General features: G+C 33.2%; 1 protein-coding gene across 2 annotated transcripts in view; it reads right to left on the bottom strand.

The window, feature by feature from the left end:
- Positions 1-20,637, bottom strand: part of LOC136043944 (uncharacterized) — a 101,412-nt gene that overhangs the window by 23,738 nt on the left and 57,037 nt on the right. The window contains exon 1 of one of the 2 annotated variants that reach the window (XM_065729016.1): positions 11,069-11,230. The exons of the other annotated variant lie outside the window; for it this stretch is intronic. Within the exon in view, the coding sequence (XP_065585088.1) occupies positions 11,069-11,143 (75 nt within the window). The 5' untranslated portion in view covers positions 11,144-11,230. Of the gene's footprint in view, positions 1-11,068; positions 11,231-20,637 lie in introns of those variants that run through there. 2 annotated transcript variants of the gene reach the window in all.

Below are 20,637 nucleotides of genomic sequence, written 5' to 3'. Positions count from 1 at the left end.
ACTTTGTGTTCGTTTGCAAGCGGGTGGTCTAAGCAGGGAGGATTCAGCACCTAATGGAATCAAGCAAGGGTCTGTAACTTCCTTGACTTTGAATAAAAACAGTTCCCATGATGGACTGAAAATAATGTCATTGAATTACACTTTTAACCATATTTATGTGCCACTTCCATGTTTTGCCACCGATTTGCAAAATTTTCTCGGTCACTGACATAATTAGACAACAGTTTCTACCGCCTTGACAACATTTTTGCGGATATTGGTCTAAACTTTAGTGTGGAAAAGACAGTTTTACGGTTTTTTAATTGTCCAAAGGAGGTTTCTAGAGTGAGCCTTCATGAGATTAATATAAAATTGTCTATTCATATCACTTACATTGGCCTACGGATTGGTCGTACTCTCGGAGAAACACAGAGTTTCGTAAAATCAAGCATAAAACTAGAGTTTTTACCTGACGAGTGGGTTCAGCTTCTTAACAAGTTTCTTTTGTGTACTTTTCAGTGTATTATATTTATTTTTTTTTCTCTTGTTTTTTCTGTATTCTTTCGTCCTTCCTCTTTTTCTTTTAATCGTAAGATGAGTTATTCATAGGGAATAGTTCAAAAATTTTACGAACTTATTTCTACTTGTTGAAAATATTGTGTTGCGAGAGCAACACTTTGGTTTTATCATGTTTTTTTTTTGTTTTTTTTTTTTCCTAGTACCCCGATTTCAGCTTATTCCTAGAAAATGGTAAGGGTCTAACCTCTGTGGTTCTAACCTCTGTCGGATTGATGATTATGACTTTGCATTTTGTAAAGCTTCGTATAACTCTTGCCTTGGGCCAAAAAGGATGGTTTGCTTGTCCCTGAGCCAGAGCCTTTAGTGTGTGAAGTGAAAAGCAGTCTTATAACTTATGTCAGAGAGAACTATCTGAAGTTATGCAGTCAAGCTTTCGTTTCATCAAATCATGTTTCTGCTTTCAAGTGGAAAGCTCCGTTCTAGCAGGCAGGCATCAGTCAAACAGTTCGTGGTAACGAACTGTAGTAAGGAGCGACCCGGCTCAATAGTAACCAAAACTCTAAAAAATGAAATTTTGATACCAATACCTACATCAAAAGAATCGCATTTTAATGCTGATTTTAAATATATAAGTTTCATAAAGTTTAGTCCTACCCATCAAAAGTTACGAGCCTGAGAAAATTTGCATTATTTTAGAAAATAGGGGGAAACGCCCCCTAGAAGTCATAGAATCTTAACGAAAATCACACCATCAGATTCAGCGTATCAGAAAACCCTACTGTAGAAGTTTCAAACTCCTATCTACAAAAATGTGGAATTTTGTATTTTTTGCCAGAAGGCAGATCACGGATGCGTGTTTATTTGTTTTTTGTTTTTTTTTTTTCCCAGGGGTGATCGTATCAACCCAGTTGTCCTAGAATGTTGCAAGAGGGCTCATTCTAACGGAAATGAAAAGTTCTAGTGCCCTTTTTAAGTGACCAAAAAAATTGGAGGGCACCTAGGCCCCCTCCCACGCTAATTATTTTACCAAAGTCAACGGATCAAAATTCTGAGATAGCTATTTTATTCAGCGTAGTCGAAAAACCTTATAACTATGTCTTTGGGGACGACTTACTCCCCCACAGTCCCCATGGGAGGGGCAACAAGTTACAAACTTTGACTAATGCTTACATATAGTAATGGTTATTGGGAAGTGTAAAGGCGTTTTCAGGAGGATTTTTTTGGTTGGGGGAGGGGTTGAGAAGAGGGGGATATGCTGGGGGAACTTTCCATCGATAATTTGTCATGGGGGAAGAAAATCTCCATGAAGGGAGCGCAGGATTTACTAGCATTATTTAAAAACACAATGAAAAAATAAATATGAAAAAGTTCTTTCGGCTGGAAGTAAGGAACAGCATTAAAACTTAAAAAAAACAGAAATTATTACCCATTTGAGGGGCTCACCTCCTCCTAATACCTCGCTCTTTACGTTAAAGTGTTTTTAGTAATTTCAACTATTTATTCTACGGCTTTTGTGATTCTGGGGTCATTCTTAATGAATTGGGACAAAATTTAAGCTTTAGTGTAAAAAGCGAGGATCTGACAAGGGGGCGAACCCCCTGATATATGTAATAAAAATATGAGAATACAAAAGTTCTTTACGTAAGCTAATTCATAAGTTACGTAAATCTTTTACTAATAAAAATATTCGTAAAAAATTAAAAGTTCTAGTTGCCTTGTTAATTAACCAAAAAATCGGAGGGCAACTAGGCTTCCTCCCCCGCTCTTTTTTTCTCAAAATCATTCGATCAAAATTATGAGAAAGCCGTTTAGCCAAAAAAAAAAAAATGCAAATTTCGTTTTAATTATTCCTCTGCTCTCCGCTCTTTACGCTAAAGTTTTTTACTGTTTTAAAAAGAAGAATTGAGAGACAGAGTCAAACTTTAGCGTAAAGAGCGGGGCGTTGATGAGGAAGCAGCCTCTTTCATATACGAAGTAATTTCTGTTCGTTTTAAGTTTTAATGTCGCTCCTTACTTTCAGTTAAAAAAACTTGTTTTTTTTTATTTAATTTCAAACTGAAGATGGACTAAAATCTATAAGTGTTAAATATATGCACCAGTTACCCGGCCCCACAGCCAATATATCTTCTTTGAGTGATAAATAGAAGAATTTACAGAATCAAAAAAGTCGCATTTTCTCACGGGTCCGAAAGCGCTGCCATATATTGTTTCTGCCCATTTCCCTTCGTGATTTCAGCTGAGTTTATCATTCGGTTTTTCGCACTTGGGATTGCAGTAGAGAAATTGTATCTGATGTGCCTCTCAAACATTAAAAATTCTCTCATTGCTAAAGAAATTAGAGTTTATCCTTTGCTCCTTTCTAAGTGATGACGTTAGAAACTTGGCCTACGGCAAAAAAGTCAACTTTTGAACTAAGACAGATAGATTTTTTCTTTTCGACGGCAATCGATAGCTCTTTATGAGCTGATCAAAGTATATGTCATCCATTTTTTGCTAGAAAAATTTCTTCATGAGATATATCAGTTTGAAAGTTTAAAGGGGTTGAAAACTTCGGTAGTAAGGTAAACTCTGAAACTAAAAATAGGTCGATATCAATTGTGAGACATATAGGGGATTTTTAAGCAACAGTCAGCTGTTACCTCATAATCATCTTCGACAATGAAAGGTTTGAACTTTTACTAGTTGGTGTACCTATTATTTGTTTCGTTGTATTTGACGGTAAGGCCAATTTGGTTCCAGTCTTAAGACATGTAGGGGACTTGTTCATTTTAAGATCCTTACAGATTAATAGCTTCGGGATTTAATCGAAATAAGGAAACAAAACCAAAGTGTTGCTCTCGCAACACTTTGCTCGGCGAAGCCGAGCAAACGTTGCCGCAACACCTCACGTTGCCCATTCAATATAGATCTAGTTAATATTGCGCCTTACCCTTCTTGTAGACACTTTTTCTGTCCCTTTTTTCAATTCAACTTCTATCCATTTTTTAAACAAAATAGTTTTGGTAATTCGTAGAATGTTTTAATAGTTACGTTTTTGTCCTCTTTGAATTATTTTATGCTAAGAAATTAATCTACTAGAAAGTATTTTTTATACGAAATTTGAACCTGCACTTGAAATTTTAGTAAACCGTTATTTTTACACAATACTGTTTTTTCGCTGAGCTTATCAAAAAATATGGATGTTTCTTCTCTAGTGGTATTGTACGAGAATAGTTCTACCCGTTTAATGCATTACTATTTCGCCTTACCTTTCTTGCAGACACTTTTTCTGTCACTTTTTTCAATTCACCTTCTATCCATTTTTTAAACAAAACAGTTTTGATAATTGGTAGAATTTTTAATAGTCGTATTTTTGTGTTCTTTGAATTATTTTATGCTAAAAAACTAATCTACTAGAATGTATTTTCTTATACGAAATTTGAACATGCACTTGAAATTTTGGTAAACCATAATTTTTACACAAAACTGTTTTTCCGCTTAGCTTATCAAAAAATATGGATGTTTCTTCTCTAACGGTAATGTACGAGTTTAGTTCTACTGGTTTAATGCATTAATATTGCGCCTTACCTCTCTTGCAGACACTTTTTCTGTCACTTTTTTCAATTCAACTTCTATCAATTTTTTAAACAAAACAGGTTTGATAATTGGTAGAATTTTTAATAGTCGTATTTTTGTGTTCTTTGAACTATTTTATGCTAAAAAACTAATCTACTAGAATGTATTTTCTTATACGAAATTTGAACATGCACTTGAAATTTTGGTAAACCATAATTTTTACACAATACTGTTTTTCCGCTTAGCTTATCAAAAAATATGGATGTTTCTTCTCTAATGGTATTTTACGAGTTTAGTTCTACTCGTTTAATGCATTAATATTGCGCCTTACCTCTCTTGCAGACACTTTTTCTGTCACTTTTTTCAATTCAACTTCTATCCATTTTTTAAACAAAACAGTTTTGATAATTCGTAGAATTTTTAATAGTCGTATTTTTGTTTCTTTGAATTATTTTATGCTAAAAAACTAATCTACTAGAATGTATTTTTTTTTATACGAAATTTGAACATGCACTTGAAATTTTGGTAAACCATAATTTTTACACAATACTGTTTTATCGCTTAGCTTATCAAAAAATATTGATGTTTCTTCTCTAGCGGTATTGTACGAGTTTAGTTCTACTCGTTTAAGGGGGTGATTAAGTGAACTGATGGAACTCGAAAATCCCATGTTAAATTGAAAATTTATATTTAAAAAGTACTCAAGTATTCATTGGCGGAAGATGCCGCTTTTAATATCAGGCCATAGCTTCTTGAAGATGCTACAAAATGTTTGAAAGGATTTTGTTCTATTTCCTCTAATTGCTTAGAAATCTTAGAAAATGTCTAGGTATTTTTCACAAGTGTACTCTATGAAGGATATTGCTTTTGGAACAAAATTGGTACTATCATGTGCAGAAGACAATAACCTATAAGATGATTGGAACCATTTTTTGATGTATTTTCCTGTTTTCTAACAGTCCCCTAGAATATTTTCAGCTACCTGAAATTTTTACAAGTCGGTTGCCATAAAGAATCGTTTCAGATCGCCGATAATAACCCCTAGAGACGAAAATGACAAGCTGGAATAATCAGCTGCTTGTTAATAGTGTGAAATTTTCATAAATTATTTCAATGCAATGAAGAAACCTAGAAATGAGAAATAGTCAGGAGCCTTCAGGAAAGTTATGCACACAAAGCCGAAATCATGGGGAAAATTAAATCAAAGCGAGGTATGGAACTGCGAAACTATTACGCCTTACCTTTCTTTCTATTACGCCTTACCTTTCTTGCACACACTTTTTCTGTCATTTTTTTTTCAATTCAACTTCTATCCATTTTTTTAATAAAACAGTTTTGATAGTTCGTAAAAGGTTTTAATAGTTGTTTTTTTTTAATTATTTTATGCTAAAATAACTGTTTAATAATTAGAAAACTAAACTAAAAAAACGAAATCAAAAATTTAAAAAACTAAAACTAAAAAAGCTTATCAAAAAATATGGATGTTTCTCATTGTCCTACTTAAAAATGTGTTGATAAAATTACAGCAATGGAGAAAAAAATATAAATTTTTGACGCGCTTGTTTTCATTTATTTTGTTCATAACTGCTCGGTTACGGACTAAGGCACAAATTTAGTAAAAATCGAAAGTTATTAATGAAGCACACTACTTCATATGTTTTAATTTTTGATTTTATGCTAAGTTATTAGCCCACAGATTTGTAACTAACAACTTCATAAATACTTTTGATGAAAGTCAAGCCATATTTGAGAAACAGGTACTGCATGCATTTTTATTTGGACATTTTTATAGCAATACTAGCTGTTGGGGTGGCGCTTCGCGCCACCCCAACACCTAGTTGGTGGGGGCGCTTCGCGCCCCCCCCAAGCCCCCCCGCGCGCGTAAGTCGTTACGCGCCATAATAGTTACGCGCCATTGTAGTTGTGTCCCTATGTCCCACCTGTGAATATAGATAGATATATATATATATATATATATATATATGGTTTTAACTACGTAAAACTTGCGAATATACAACATTCTTTGCTGTCCCATTGTCTTTGCATATAAATAGATTGTCAGGTTTACCGACTCTTGAACATGCAACATATAATGGTCCATGGGAAAACAATCTGTATTCAGATCTATACCTCATGATTCTAATGATTGCCCTTGAGCTTTGTTGATGGTGATTGCTAATCGACCATTCCCTGTCCCGGTGTCCCGGTCGTCATTTACATCCCCCTGTTTCTCCCGGTGTCCCCGTTGTAGTTGTGTCCCTGTGTCCCGGTCGTCATTTATATTCCCTGTGTCCCGGTCGTCATTTGTATCCCGGTGTCCCGGTCTGTATATACATTCGTTTTTTAGTTTTGTTTTTCTCCTTTATTTTTTTCCTTTTTTTTCTTTTTTAGCTTATTTAGATTTTTAGATTTTTTAGTTTTTTTATTAGTTTTTAGTTTTTTTTTTCTTTTTAGTTTTTTTGTCCCGGTCGTCATTTATATCCCCCTGTTTCCCCCGGTGTCCCCGTTGTAGTTGTGTCCCTGTGTCCCGGTCGTCATTTATATTCCCTGTGTCCCGGTCGTCATTTGTATCCCGGTGTACCGGTCTGTATATACATTCGTTTTTTAGTTTTGTTTTTCTCCTTTACTTTTTTCCTTTTTTTTTCTTTTTTAGTTTATTTAGATTTTTAGATTTTTTAGTTTTTTTATTAGTTTTTAGTTTTTTTTTCTTTTTAGTTTTTTTGTAGTTTTTACCTTCTTTTTAGTTTTGTTAATTTTTTTTTTACTTATGTCCTGGTCGTCATTTATACTCCCTGTGTCCCGGTGCTTTGTTGATTGCTAATCGAACATTCCATTTGTCCTGGTCGCTTTCTCTTTGAGTGTCGTCATTTATTTTTTTCTTTTTTAGTTCTTTTAGTTTTTACCTTTTTTAGTTTTTTTTAGTTTTTTAGATGAAAATTTTTTTTAGTTTTCTCCTTTTTTTCTTTTTAGTTTTTTATTGGTTTTTACCTTTATGTTAGCTTATTTTTCAGTTTTTTCCTTTTTTTTAGTTTTTTTTTTATTTTTTATTTTTTTTAGTTTTTTACCTTTTTTTAGTTTTTTTAGTTTTTTTAGTTTTTTTAGTTTATTAGCTTTTTTACTTTTTTTATTAGTTTTTAGTTTTTTTGTAGTTTTTGCCTTTTTTTAGTTTTTTCAGTTTTTTTTTAGTTTTTTATTGGTTTTTACCTTTATTTTAGCTTATTTTTCAGTTTTTTCCTTTTTTTTAGTTTTTTTTAGTTTTTAGTTTTTTCAGTTTTTTACCTTTTTTAGTTTTTTTAGTTTTTTTAGTTTTTTAGCTTTTTTTATTTTTTTTATTAGTTTTTAGTTTTTTTTTTGTAGTTTTTGCCTTTTTTTTAGTTTTTTTAGTTTTTTAGCTTTTTTATTAGTTTTTAGTTTTTTTTGTAGTTTTTGCCTTTTTTTAGTTTTTTTAGTTTTTTAGCTTTTTTATTTTTTTTTATTAGTTTTTAGTTTTTTTTGTAGTTTTTGCCTTTTTTTTAGTTTTTTCAGTTTTGACGTCACCTGATCCAGTTTTTTCAGGTGACGTCACCTGATCCACGATCCACAGATCCACAGACAACTTATTTTTATATATATAGATAGTTTTTTTTTTTTTACTTATGTCCTGGTCGTCATTTATACTCCCTGTGTCCCGGTGCTTTGTTGATTGCTAATCGAACATTCCTTTTGTCCTGGTCGCTTTCTCTTTGAGTTTCGTCATTTATTTTTTTCTTTTTTAGTTCTTTTAGTTTTTACCTTTTTTAGTTTTTTTAGTTTTTTAGATGAAAATTTTTTTTAGTTTTTTCCTTTTTTTCTTTTTAGTTTTTTATTGGTTTTTACCTTTATTTTAGCCTATTTTTCAGTTTTTTCCTTTTTTTTAGTTTTTTTTTATTTTTTATTTTTTTTTAGTTTTTTACCTTTTTTTAGTTTTTTTAGTTTTTTTAGTTTTTTAGCTTTTTTACTTTTTTTATTAGTTTTTAGTTTTTTTTTTGTAGTTTTTGCCTTTTTTTAGTTTTTTCAGTTTTTTTAGTTTTTTATTGGTTTTTACCTTTATTTTAGCTTATTTTTCAGTTTTTTCCTTTTTTTTAGTTTTTTTTAGTTTTTAGTTTTTTTAGTTTTTTACCTTTTTTTAGTTTTTTTAGTTTTTTTTGTTTTTTAGCTTTTTTATTTTTTTTATTAGTTTTTAGTTTTTTTTGTAGTTTTTGCCTTTTTTTAGTTTTTTTAGTTTTTTAGCTTTTTTATTAGTTTTTAGTTTTTTTGTAGTTTTTGCCTTTTTTAGTTTTTTTAGTTTTTTAGCTTTTTTATTTTTTTATTAGTTTTTAGTTTTTTTTGTAGTTTTTGCCTTTTTTTAGTTTTTTCAGTTTTGACGTCACCTGATCCAGTTTTTTCAGGTGACGTCACCTGATCCATCCACAGACAGACAGACAACTTATTTTTATATATATAGATAGATTAGGCAAAGATTTGAAATTAGAAACCTCAGAATCTTTACATACCAGCCTCGTTTAAAATTTAACTCTATTCATAAAATCTGACTTATATTTTTCGTTTATTTTGGACTTCTGTATTTTCGTATATATTAGCATTATATAATATTAGCATAAAATGTTTATATAGTAAATAATCTTACTATTAATATATTATACATAGAATAGTATTATTATCATATTAAATTAATAAACAAATTTTTCGACTTAAAGTAAGGAGCAAGATTAAAACTTAAAACGAACAAAAATTAATACGTATATGAAGAGGATTGCCCCTTCCTCAACACCTCGCACTTTACACTAAAGTTATTTAGTATTTTTAAAACAGCTTCTTATTGTCCTAATAAAACGACCCCTGTGTTTCAGGAGTCGTTCTTCAAGAATTGGGGCAGAATTCAAACTTTAGCGTAAAGAGTGAGGTGTTGAGAAAGGGGCAATCCCCTTCATATACGTGATAATTTGTATTCTTTTTATGTTTTGATGTTGCACCTTAGTTAAGTTGAAGAAACTTGTTTTTTTTATTTAATTTCTTATTGTTTTTAAGTAATGCCAGGAAATCTGGTCCCACATCCACTTTTAAATCCCCCTCCCCGTAGATATATCCTCTAGACAATTCAATCTGGGTGAAAATTTACCCCGGACAATTACCCTTAACAACTCACGTAAAATTGAGACGGAGAAGAAAGACCAAGACATATAATTAAAAATTGTATAGGAATTCTGTCAAATTCCCCTAGTGTATAATTTCCCCCCGACAAGTTCAACCCCTGGAAACTTCCCTTCCGGTGGAAAATTCCCCGTGGAAGGCCCCCAGCAGAAAATTCGTCCCCCCTCACCCAAAAATGTATACAAATTTCCCAATAACAAAAACTATGAGTAAACAAAAGGTAAATTTTATAACGTAAAGAGCTATTCCCTGGGGAACTGGGGGGGGGGGTATATTATATCCAAGGGCATAGTTATTTGGACCTTCAACTATGGTGAACAAAATGACAATATCAAACTTTTGATTGGATGATTTTTGGAAAAAAGGGATGGGGAAGGAGGCCTACTTGCCTTCCAATCTTTTTCGTCACTTAAAAAGGGTATTAAAGCTTTTAATTTCCGTTTCAATGGACCCTCTCACGATATTCTAGGGTCACTGATTCGATACGATTACCCCTGAAAAAAAGCAAATAAACACGCATCTGTGTTCTTTCCTCTAGCGAGAAATACAAAATTCCACATTTTGGCAGATAAGAGCTCGAAGCTTTGTCAGTATGGTTTTCTGATAAGCTGAATCTGATAGTGTAATTTTCATTAAGATTCTGTGAATTTTAAGGGTGTTCCCCATTTTTCAAGCAAATTTTCTCAGGGTCGTAGCCTTTAATGGGTAAAACTAAACTTAATTAAGCTTATATATTTGAAATTAACATAATAAGTCTCTCCTTTTGACACATCTATTGGTATCAAAATCCCACTTTTTAGAGTTTCGGTTGCTATTGAGCTGGGTCGCTCTTTACTTACAGTTAGTTACCGCGAATTGTTTGATAGTATGTTCCTACAATTTGTGATTTTAAATTCTGTATTTTTGTATATATCAGTCTATTAATTGTAATTAATAATAATGTAAATCCTTATAAACCAGGACTAGATGGGAAAAAAAAAATTAAAGATGTGTCTGTACAGTGGCGCCAATTCACGAAAATACGGTGGGAAGGGACTGTATTTTTCCAAAACTAGGGTGGGGCAATTTCGTTTTGGTGTCCCTTACTTGACTTTGTTTCTCAAAAGAGAAAATAGATAATAATAATATTGTGATATTACAAATTTTTGCGATTATCGGTTGTCTATGACATGAGAAGAACAAACAAAATAAGAGAATAAATAAGTAAATAAAAATGAGGCACACAAAAGAGACATTACCCTTTGATCAGTTTATAACCATAGCTTTGACTATGATCCAAATAGTCAAATATAGCATAAGGAATTTGTAGAATTATATATTAGAATTGAAAACGAGAATTTATTTTCAGAGAATCTTAACTGAACTGTCTGACTTAGAAGAATTTTCAGGAGAAAAATAGTACTTGGTATATTTTTGGAACTAGCACTTACCAATTTAAGCAGTGAAGTTGATTAATTTAAGCAGTGAAGTTGATTAATTTAAGCAGTGAAGTTGATTAATTAATTAAATTTTACGATTTTAAGTGATATTTTGTTTGAAAACTTTATAAATAACTCTTTTTGCTTTTGGGGGGGGGGGTTTCCAAGAAAGAACAATAATAACATATACTTGTATACATGTAGCCTACCGCATGTAATATGCATGTAGTATATGCTATACCATGTATATACTACACATATATATGGATAGCTAATCTAACTTCTTTGAGTTAAATTAAACAGAACATATATATATATATATATATATATATATATATATATATATATATATATATATATATATATATATATATATATATATATATATATTTATATGCTAGTTGGATATACTTGAAATGATAACTTACCAATGTAAGCAGTGAAATTACAATGACACCATTCCTGAGATTTAAACAATAACAAAAGGCTTTTGTTATACACATTCTTTTAAGTTAAATTAAACAGAATATTAAAAATTTTATTGTTTGAAATTGTTCGACTTTTCTAATATTAATGCTGCCACATCTTGCGTCGTAATCCACCTCTGAGCATCAAACAAAACCACATAACCACAAAGATAAGAGAAACATTCAAGAAAACTATTGGCCATGATCATTTTCCCTTAAAGATAATGCAAACTGTAGTTAAGAATTAACGAAGGGAAAGAAGACCCTAGAAGGTCATTCAGGTTCTTCAAAAGATACTTTCAGTCAATTGACTCAAGCTTGATTGATTTTCCTAGACCCTGCATTTTGATTGAATCAGTCTATTGACGTTGAATTAAAGTTGAAATGTTCAAGGGGTCGACAAGGCTGCTAGATCGCTGCTATGTCCGTTTTGATTAAGCATTGTGTCAATCATTCGCCAGCAACCATAGGAGACATATCTAAAGACTTGGAAATTGAAGTTCAGAAGTCGTAAAGCTGGTCAATGTTTCATGATAAAATCATACGATTTGTTTAACGGTACGAGAACTATATATACGGTATATATACATATATATACTATATATATGAGAACTGTATATACGATATGAAGAAGTTTCTCACCCATCTAATTAGACCAACGATGTTTCCCATCAACCTTTTTGCACTTGATGACAGGGAAAGTTAAGGCAAAAAAGGTCAAGTTTCTGTTAAAATTTATTCTAAAGATAGTTCACATCAGACACTTCACAACCCAAATCATCAACTAAGTTGAATAGTACTGTGGTCGAGATTGAAGCGTTAATCGAAACAAACGTCTATTGATTGACAGAATCACTTGACCAAAACCTATGACTGCCTAGGCTTTACCAAAAGCACGGACAATCACTTCTTGGAAAAAATCATTTTCAAAAACTGCCCTCCACAATTCCTGCAATTCACCAGCTACTGTTTTATCCGGCATTAATTTTACAAGAAAGGTGTGAAAATGAGTGTTTTCCCTCCATGATACGGTAATTCTTTACTTCAAAGGCAGGAAGGGGAAATTGTATCCCCCTACTGAATGTTTTTGCCCTCCTCACCCCTTCTATATTTGAAAAATATGCTTCTCGGTGTTTTCATTAAGACATCGTTCTTTTAACATTGTCACAGAAGGAATGAAAAAAAATGTTCCTGCTAAATTTTGGAATTTACATTTTTGCCTCTATCCCTAATTTCTATGACGTCACTGTCACTGTGCCCTTAAGAGCATCGTTTGTGCTCTGCTGCAAGCCCTCCTCTTTTGTATGTGCCCATAAAACTAGAGCCAAAGGTGCTGATCAAGTTTAACTAATTACCTTAGCATATTAGGTGGAGGGTTTTTTGGAAAAAAAGGCTTGTTGTAGTGTCTTTTTCTCGTGAAATGGAAATTATTAAAGGTAGCCCTTTTGGTCCTTCTTCTTCCCTTTTTGACTGTATTTATCCTTTTGGCCCCAAATCTACTCATTTCAAAACATCAAATGAGATGAAAGATGGTTATTCCAATTAGAGAGATAGTATATATAAAAACCATGTTTCTAAAGGGATACTCTATGAAACGCCCTGAATCAAACAGTTCATGGTAAAGTACTGTAATTAAGGAGCGATGCGGCTTAATAGTAACCGGAACTCTAAGAAACAGATTCTTGATAACAATAGATACACCCAAAAAATTAAATTTTGATGTGTATTCAAAATATGCAGAATTCCTCAAATTTAATGCTACCCGTCAAAAGTTATGAGCCTGAGAAAATTTGCCCAATTTTTGAAAAAGGAGGAAAATCCCCCAAAAAATCAGGTGATCTTGATGATAATCACACCGTCAGATTCAGCATACCAGAGAACTATACTGAAGAGGTTTCAAGCTCCTATGTAAATAAACGTGAAATTTCGAATTTTCTGTCACAAGGAAGATCATGGATACGTGTTTATTTGTTTGTTTTGTTTTTCCCCGAGGGGTGGTCGTATCGAACCAGTGGTCATAGAAGATACGGAGAGAACCTAGTTGGTTCAGAATCAAAAATTCTAGTGCTCTTTTAAGTGACCAAAAATACTGGAGGGCAGCTAGCCTCTGTCCCACGTTCATTTTCCCCCGAAGTTACCCGATCAAAATTTTGAGATAGTCGTTTTCTTCAGTATAGTAGAAAAATTAATAACCTTGCCTTAGATGATGACCTGACCCACAGGCCCAGGTGGAAAAAGCTGCAAGCTATGAAGTTTGCCCATTGCTTACATATAGTATTGGTTTTTGGGAAGTATACAGACGTTTTTCAGTAGAAATTTTTATGGTGGAGGGTGGGACACTACGTGGGATGATCTTTCCATGGAGTAATTTTCAGTGAGGGAGGGGAATTTTCCATGGGGAGAGCCAGGCAAAAAGACAAGTTTCAACTGAAGATAAGGAGCAGCATTAAAACTTGAAATGAAAAGAAATTATTATTTAAGCCCCTTGTCCATTAATTTATATTAATTTATATTATATTATATTATATTAATTAATTTATATTAAGCCTCTTGTCCATACCTTTATGTTTACGCTAAAGCTTTTTAGATCTATTAAAGGAGCTTATTATTCTAATGAAACGGTTTTTGTGATTCAGAAGTCATTACTAAATAATTGGAACAAAAAGTCAAACTTTAGCGTAGAAACTTTAGCATAGCAATGTTTTTACTGATGAAACCATTGCAGATGCTGTCTCATTCACAAACAAATTGGAGCTGTAGCACCCTTTCCAAGGGTGCTACAACAAGGGTGCTACAAGGATACAAAGACTTGCTTATTTATAACAGACCCTTGACTTGCAAAGGCTTTCAGGGCCTCCATTTAACAACAAAAAACGTATTGCAGTCTTTCAGACTTGAAGAATTTACTCAATCAACGCTTCTAATACTTCAGAGGTTTTCGATTGCAGCATAGTATGTCATGATTCCTATTGTAAAATTTGATACTGAATAGTTCAATACTGTCACTGAAGTGGGATTGAACTTGTTGATTTTCAAAGCGACCCTCCATCAAAGTCATTCACTTCAAGCAATGAAAATGTTTGACCTTTTGCTCCTAAGTAAAAACAACCAATTTGGTTTTGGTTAGTTTTCAAGTGAATTTATTGTTCAGATCAACATATCTGTGCAAGATTCCATTTTCCTATATAAAATTCATTAAAAATACATAGCAACTAGCCGACTGACGAACCTTTGGCAACTCCGTTTAAATGGCCGTTACGCATAAGCCCGATATTAAAAACATTGTTGATGATCAAACACAGTGCCATCCTTCAACCTGGACTATAGTTTTCTGTTTCAAAATTTTTGTTAGATTCTTGTTTTGCTAATGTAAGTAAGAATTGTATATTTGAAGGAAAAAATCAATTGTGTGATTTCAACAAACAAGTATTATATTCCTAATTTGTTAGATAGCAAAAACAAAGGTTTTTAACCTGCATGGTTGCTTAGTTACTTGAAAGTTCGATGGCCAATGCTTTAGCACAATAAAAATGTGACAAAAAGTTTTTTTAAGTGAGTATTATTATTCTTATTATTATTACATTGCCTAAAAGACACGCATAGTGCTAACTTGGAGTAATAACAAAAAACAAAATGAAAAAGAAAAGATACATTCACTTAAATCTTACAGCAAAAAAGCACTCAGTAAACTATTTTCACGATCTAGCGTATTCATAAAGCTAGACCGGCGTTCTTCAATGACTACAAATGGTTGCGCTACATCAAAACTAAACACAAGTCTTCGATCGCTCTTCCATAGAGGGATACCTAAGAGGAACTTCGCATTACGGAAATACAGTCGACGAATAGCTGTTTTTTTCAATTTGACTAAAAAGTTCCCAAAAGGGTGCTAATACTAGTAGATGGGGCACAGCAGACGCCTTGTATATCCTTCCTAGAATTGCCCGCTTATACCTGGATTTACATGAAACAAGAAGTCCATACGTCCTGCGCAGTCTTTCACTTTAAAAACTTAAGCAGAAGGGTCCTAGTATGCTTTAAACTAGAGCCAAATGGCAAACAAAGGTAAGTAATACTAGACGAAGGCTTTGAAAGATGCGATCCAAGGCGAGTATTTTCAGTAGATGAACGACCAGCCGACTTTCCTACTACAACAACTTCACTCTTTTCTGGGTTAAATCTAAGACCAATCTGTTTATACTCATAACTTAAAATATCAAAATTCTCTTCTATACCAGCATACGTCCTACTTACATTCAACACGTCATCTGCATAGTTAGCAAGCGACAGATCAAGGCCTCTAAAATGAAACTAGTTACAACCTTTTTTTGGGCCTCCACTACACTATAATTATAACGAGGATGGGATGAAACACCACCTGTCGAATACCTTTCCAAACTCTTATGCGGATACAATTTGAAAGTTCCGCACTTGCTTTAAACAGTACAGTTTTAAGCTCAGATTTTTTTTTTAAGGTAATTGATAGATGAAACACTCACAATCCCCAGTTGGCTATATTCTATCGCCTCTAAAAATACATTTTGGTTTAAGGCTAATGGTCTCTTTTGTTCCCGCCCAATTTCTGAAACAGATTCTAAGAATCTTAATAACGCCACTGCTAGTATCTATTCGATAGCAAACTCGTTTATGAGACTTGACAAAAACATAAACAAGTGGGAGAAAAAAACAAAAGATGTTTGTTTAGCAAAAGCACGTTAGATTCTACGGAGATTAATTTAAATGAACAGGTTATGTAAAAGAAAATATACCCACTGCTGAGCTAAAAATAGTGTTTTCTTTTGCACATCAATTTAAAGGGTAATCCTATATTTTTTCGCTCAGAGATTTTGATTCGATGTGCATTGAATGCAAATGGTAGAACTTGTACGAAAAGTAGACAAATCTTTTATTTTCGAGATGGGTGTCTGTTTTGAAATGTAAAGCGTGAACCCTCCCAAACCTCAACCGAGACCGAGTCCGTTTGGAAATGAAAATTGTTTGACTATTGGGAGAACCCTTGGGTATTGAGAATTGCAAGCAGTTAGCCAGGTGGGTGAAACACCCACCTGGCTATTTTCTTTTAATCTTCAGTTCTCGAAGTCCACCAGTCCCCAAACTTAAACCTCGTCATGTTACTTCTGAATTCCTTTTTACAAATTGTGATGAAAATGAAATAAATGAAATAATTATGTGTATGAAATAACAATCCTGTGGAGTAGATGAAGTATCGTTAAAGCAACAAAAACAATTGTTATTTCTATTTTGACTCATCTGATTAATTTATCACTTGAAGAGGGAACTTTTCCAGAAAGACTTAAATTAGCCTGAGTGCTACCCCTTCACAAAGGGAAGTCAAAAAATGAACCGAGTAATTACCGATCCATTTCTATTTTACCTTTTTTTCGAAGATTTATGAGAAAGTAGTCCATGAAAGAATGTATGATTACCTCCAGGAGTAGAATCTTCTGTGCGATACCCAACTTGGCTTTCGCAAAGGACTTTCTACGGATATGCACCAGCTATCTGGAATTCAATCCCCTTGGAAATCCGGAACTCAAATAACCTTACTACCTTCAAGCGAGCAGTGAAGGGTCGTTCCAGAAATACTGTTTAGATTTGAATATCATGCGGTCCTCCTCTTTTCGATCTTTTCTTTTATTTTCTTTTTTTTTTCTTTTCTTTCTCTTCGTCACTCCCCTTTTTTCTCTTTTTTTCTTTTTTGATAAATCCAGTTGATTCGTTGTTTCTGTTAGTTGATTGTTTAATTATTCTTTAGTTAAGTTTCTGCCCTAGTCAAGCACTTTTGTGCTTTCCTGGCAGATTATGTACATGTAATTATGTGTTTTTATTTAAATATATATGATTGAATTGAATTGAAGAATTCCTGCGAACAAAACTCTAGCACAGCTTGCATCAAACAATAAGTGCGTAATTGGTAATTTGATGTGTGTGTGTAGACTTGTTCCTGTGTTTGCGTACGTTTGTGTTTTTGTGCTCCTCAATCTCATCCTGCTAAATAAATAAGAAGACTAATCCGCCATTCCATCATAAATTTACTATGAAAAAGTAGCACATAAACAGAATTGATGGAAATAAAACTAATTTATTGGGAAGATAACAAGAGGAAAAGTTTGTGTAAAACGAAAAACTCAATGCATACCCGTACTAATGAACTTATTTTGGAAGAAATATAGCCTCTCAGGCGCATACGGGTTAAAGCACATAAAAAAGAATTTTTATTGAAATAGAAGAAAAGCGATAACAGTAAAAAGTTTGGGATTTCCCAAAACGAATTTAAAAACCCTTGTCCATCGTATCTGCCCCCATTAAAATACAACAACGAAAACAAACAGTCCGCACATGCAAAAGTAAACTACCCAAAGAAAAAGGATGAATGTTTGAGAGGTTTTTCACTCTCAGAAATCATATACCTCAGGTGGCTAGTACCAAGCATGGCAGAAGTGTGCCAAGCATAGCGGAACTGTGAGAACAGTACTAAGAGTGAATGATCTGTGCCAAGCATGACATAAGTATCCCAAGCATGGCAGATGTCTGCTAAGTCTGATACAAGATCGTGATTTCATAGCAATCTGGGAATGTACATTATACAATTAGGCTAGTGAGTTAAGTAATTGAAAATTAAAGAGCCATTTGAAACAGACGGACAGAAAATAAAATCCTTCAATGATCTAAATGTGAAACGGTCAAACATTACTGTCTATGCATAATTGACTGAAAATGAAGAGAAATAAAAATAAATAATTATACCAAACATAAAAGAAATGGGTACTGCTATATACAAATAATTAAATCCTAAACGATTAAAAATTAAAATGAGTGCTGAAGTTAAACCAAAAAGGACACAAATTACTGCCCATAGGAGTTCGACTAGAGTTCCGTTCTAACCGTAAACCAAAATAAAAAATTGTCGCTAAATAGAATCTGTAAACCTTAATTGTTGATGTTTCCTGTAATTAGTATATTAAACACTAAATAATTATACATTACACATTCAGTTCATTTTCAATATCTTTCCAGTCACCTTGATTTTTATAGTGGTTTTTTTTTGTCAGTATTTTGGAATTAATAAGATGAAAGCTATTTTCCTTGTAATAAGATTAGGGCATTAACGTTATTTTGTGTTAGGGCGAGATGCACAAGATTTCGGAAAGAAACTTAAAGACGCTTTAATTAAATACCAAAAATGAACGAATTGTACAGAAAACGTAATAATTGTAGGAAAAACTATAAAAATCACAAATACTAAGCCCAAGTAACATACAAGAAATTTATAAGAAAAAAACTAAAATTGTTTGTATTAAATGTATTTAATATACTTCAGACCAGATAAGAAACTTCATTATTTTTGGACATTGACGAAGAATGAGACAGAAATTTATGGAGGAAAAAATAATTTTCCTTGCCAATATTTTTTAACACATTTTTTTTTATCAAACACGAAGATTTATCTATTCCAAATCAGACCAAATTATTTCTTCAAAATCACTGTTTTCATGCATTGAGTTCCTGGTAAATTCACTGTTCTCCCTCGATCCCTTCTGTGCGTTTTTTTTCTTGCTGTTCACTTCAACTCGACTCAACCTTCTTTTTTTTCCTCTTTTTATTTCTTGAGACAAGCTTGAGTCCTTCGGTTGGTGGGCTGTTGTACATTTTACAGACACAGGTTCTCTGATTTCCATATTCCTTGCAACCCTTGAGTCTAAAATTTCAGGAAGTAAGGATTCATTCCAGAAGGCTTCAAGCTTCGGAAATATTTTTTCCCAGTAGTCTTTCGATCGGTGAACTGTAATTATTTCCCAATCCTCAATAGAGTTATAAACTATTAAGTGGCATACCATTTTATCCAGTATCTCGAGTTGGCCTTGTATCTGGGCGAAATACCTGTGATTTTTTTTTAGCTGAAGACCTTCACTGGATAATTCAAGAAAAAATGCTTTAACTAAATTTTTTGACTGGGCCACATCATAAATGGTTTTGAACTCTGGTATATTATGCACCGTTTTTATCTCTATAGGTGTGCCATTAGGGAGCAGCCCATCTACAGATGCAGCAAGATACTGATACTGTGGATGCACACTGAGTCCTATTTGATCTCCCTTTACGACTTTTAAGTTGAATTTGTTTTCATATGCTTCTAGTGCCACTACTTCTAAATCTAAGCCCTTTTTCATTAGGGCAGAGCAGAATCTAGGTCCCAAGTTTCGAATTTGCTTAACAATTGGGGCAACTCTGGTGCTGTTTTTTCTGGTTGCAATTCTGTGGAAGTAACTACTAGTTATTCTCTTAGATCTTTCTTCAACCCAAGTGTCATTTTTGGATTGGCCCTTGGTACTGTTGAACAAACAGCTTATACTGGCAAAATCCAATTTTAAATTCTCGTCAGTATATTTTTGTATGGCCAAATTCATTTCATCAGAAGTCATGTCTGGCTTATTGCAATTTGGTCCATAGTCACGATTACCAAAGTTATAGTTTCTATTTTTTAACTTAGCAACGTGTTTTCTTCCAAGAGCACTATAATAACTGGTCAAATTACGTTTAGATATTACACGGAGTTTAGCCGTTTTATTACAATATTTTTTTGTTACGCTAGAAGGACTAAGCCCAAAAATATTTTTCCAAGCTAATTGATGCCATTTTGGACCTGAATTATAAGCAAGACTTGCTCCATGAACTCTTGCATGATATGAACCTCGTTTAGACCGGCTTATTTGCTTTCCTCCGATGAATTTAGCAACAACTGACATGTAGCTTTCAGCTAAGTTTGTAGTTGCGTCATTTCGAAGCTGCTCTGCTTTTCGACACACAATATCGACCTCTGTCATAACATCTTCAAACACGTGCAGGGGAAAATTATTCCACCGATCTTCTATTTTACTATTCACGGTCAATTCAGCAATCTTAGGACATCCAGAATCACATTTTGTGTGGTTTCCGAAAACATGGTACGGACCTCTTTTTAACAAGATTTTCAATTCTTCTGCTGTTCCATTATTTTCAGAATTTATTTTTATCGCACCCCTTAAATTTTTTGTCAGTTGCTGGATAATTCCTCGGGGAAGACATTTTGTGTACAAACCTTTTTTATTTTTGCACAAATTATATAGATGGGCTGTATAGTTTTTTGTGACGTGATTTGCACATTCATGTTTCCGTATGTTGGAACCGTAGGAAACACTTTGTTTTAGCTTATAAAAAACACTGGAATCACCGTCACCGATAAACTCTAAAAACTGTAATCCGTGCATCTCCTCACTGGAACGAAAGCCTTCAACTAGAATATCTGTTTCCATGCTCCTTGAATTTCCGTTATAATTCAGAAAGCAGAAATGATCTTTGGGAATTACTTTGGCGTTTGCAGAAGAAAAACATATATAACAGTATTTATTTTTTATGCCAACATATAACAGTTTTTTCGTAAATGCATCTATGATAACTGCAACACATCCTTTGGCCGAATAATCGTGTCCTTTGCTACGCTTATTCCAGCCTCCATCACATATCACTTT

The sequence above is a fragment of the Artemia franciscana genome, chromosome 2 (genome assembly GCF_032884065.1).
Source record: "Artemia franciscana chromosome 2, ASM3288406v1, whole genome shotgun sequence".
NCBI lineage: Eukaryota > Metazoa > Arthropoda > Branchiopoda > Anostraca > Artemiidae > Artemia > Artemia franciscana.
Note: the sequence above shows the minus strand (reverse complement) of the source record. Positions and strands in the feature narration are given on the sequence as shown.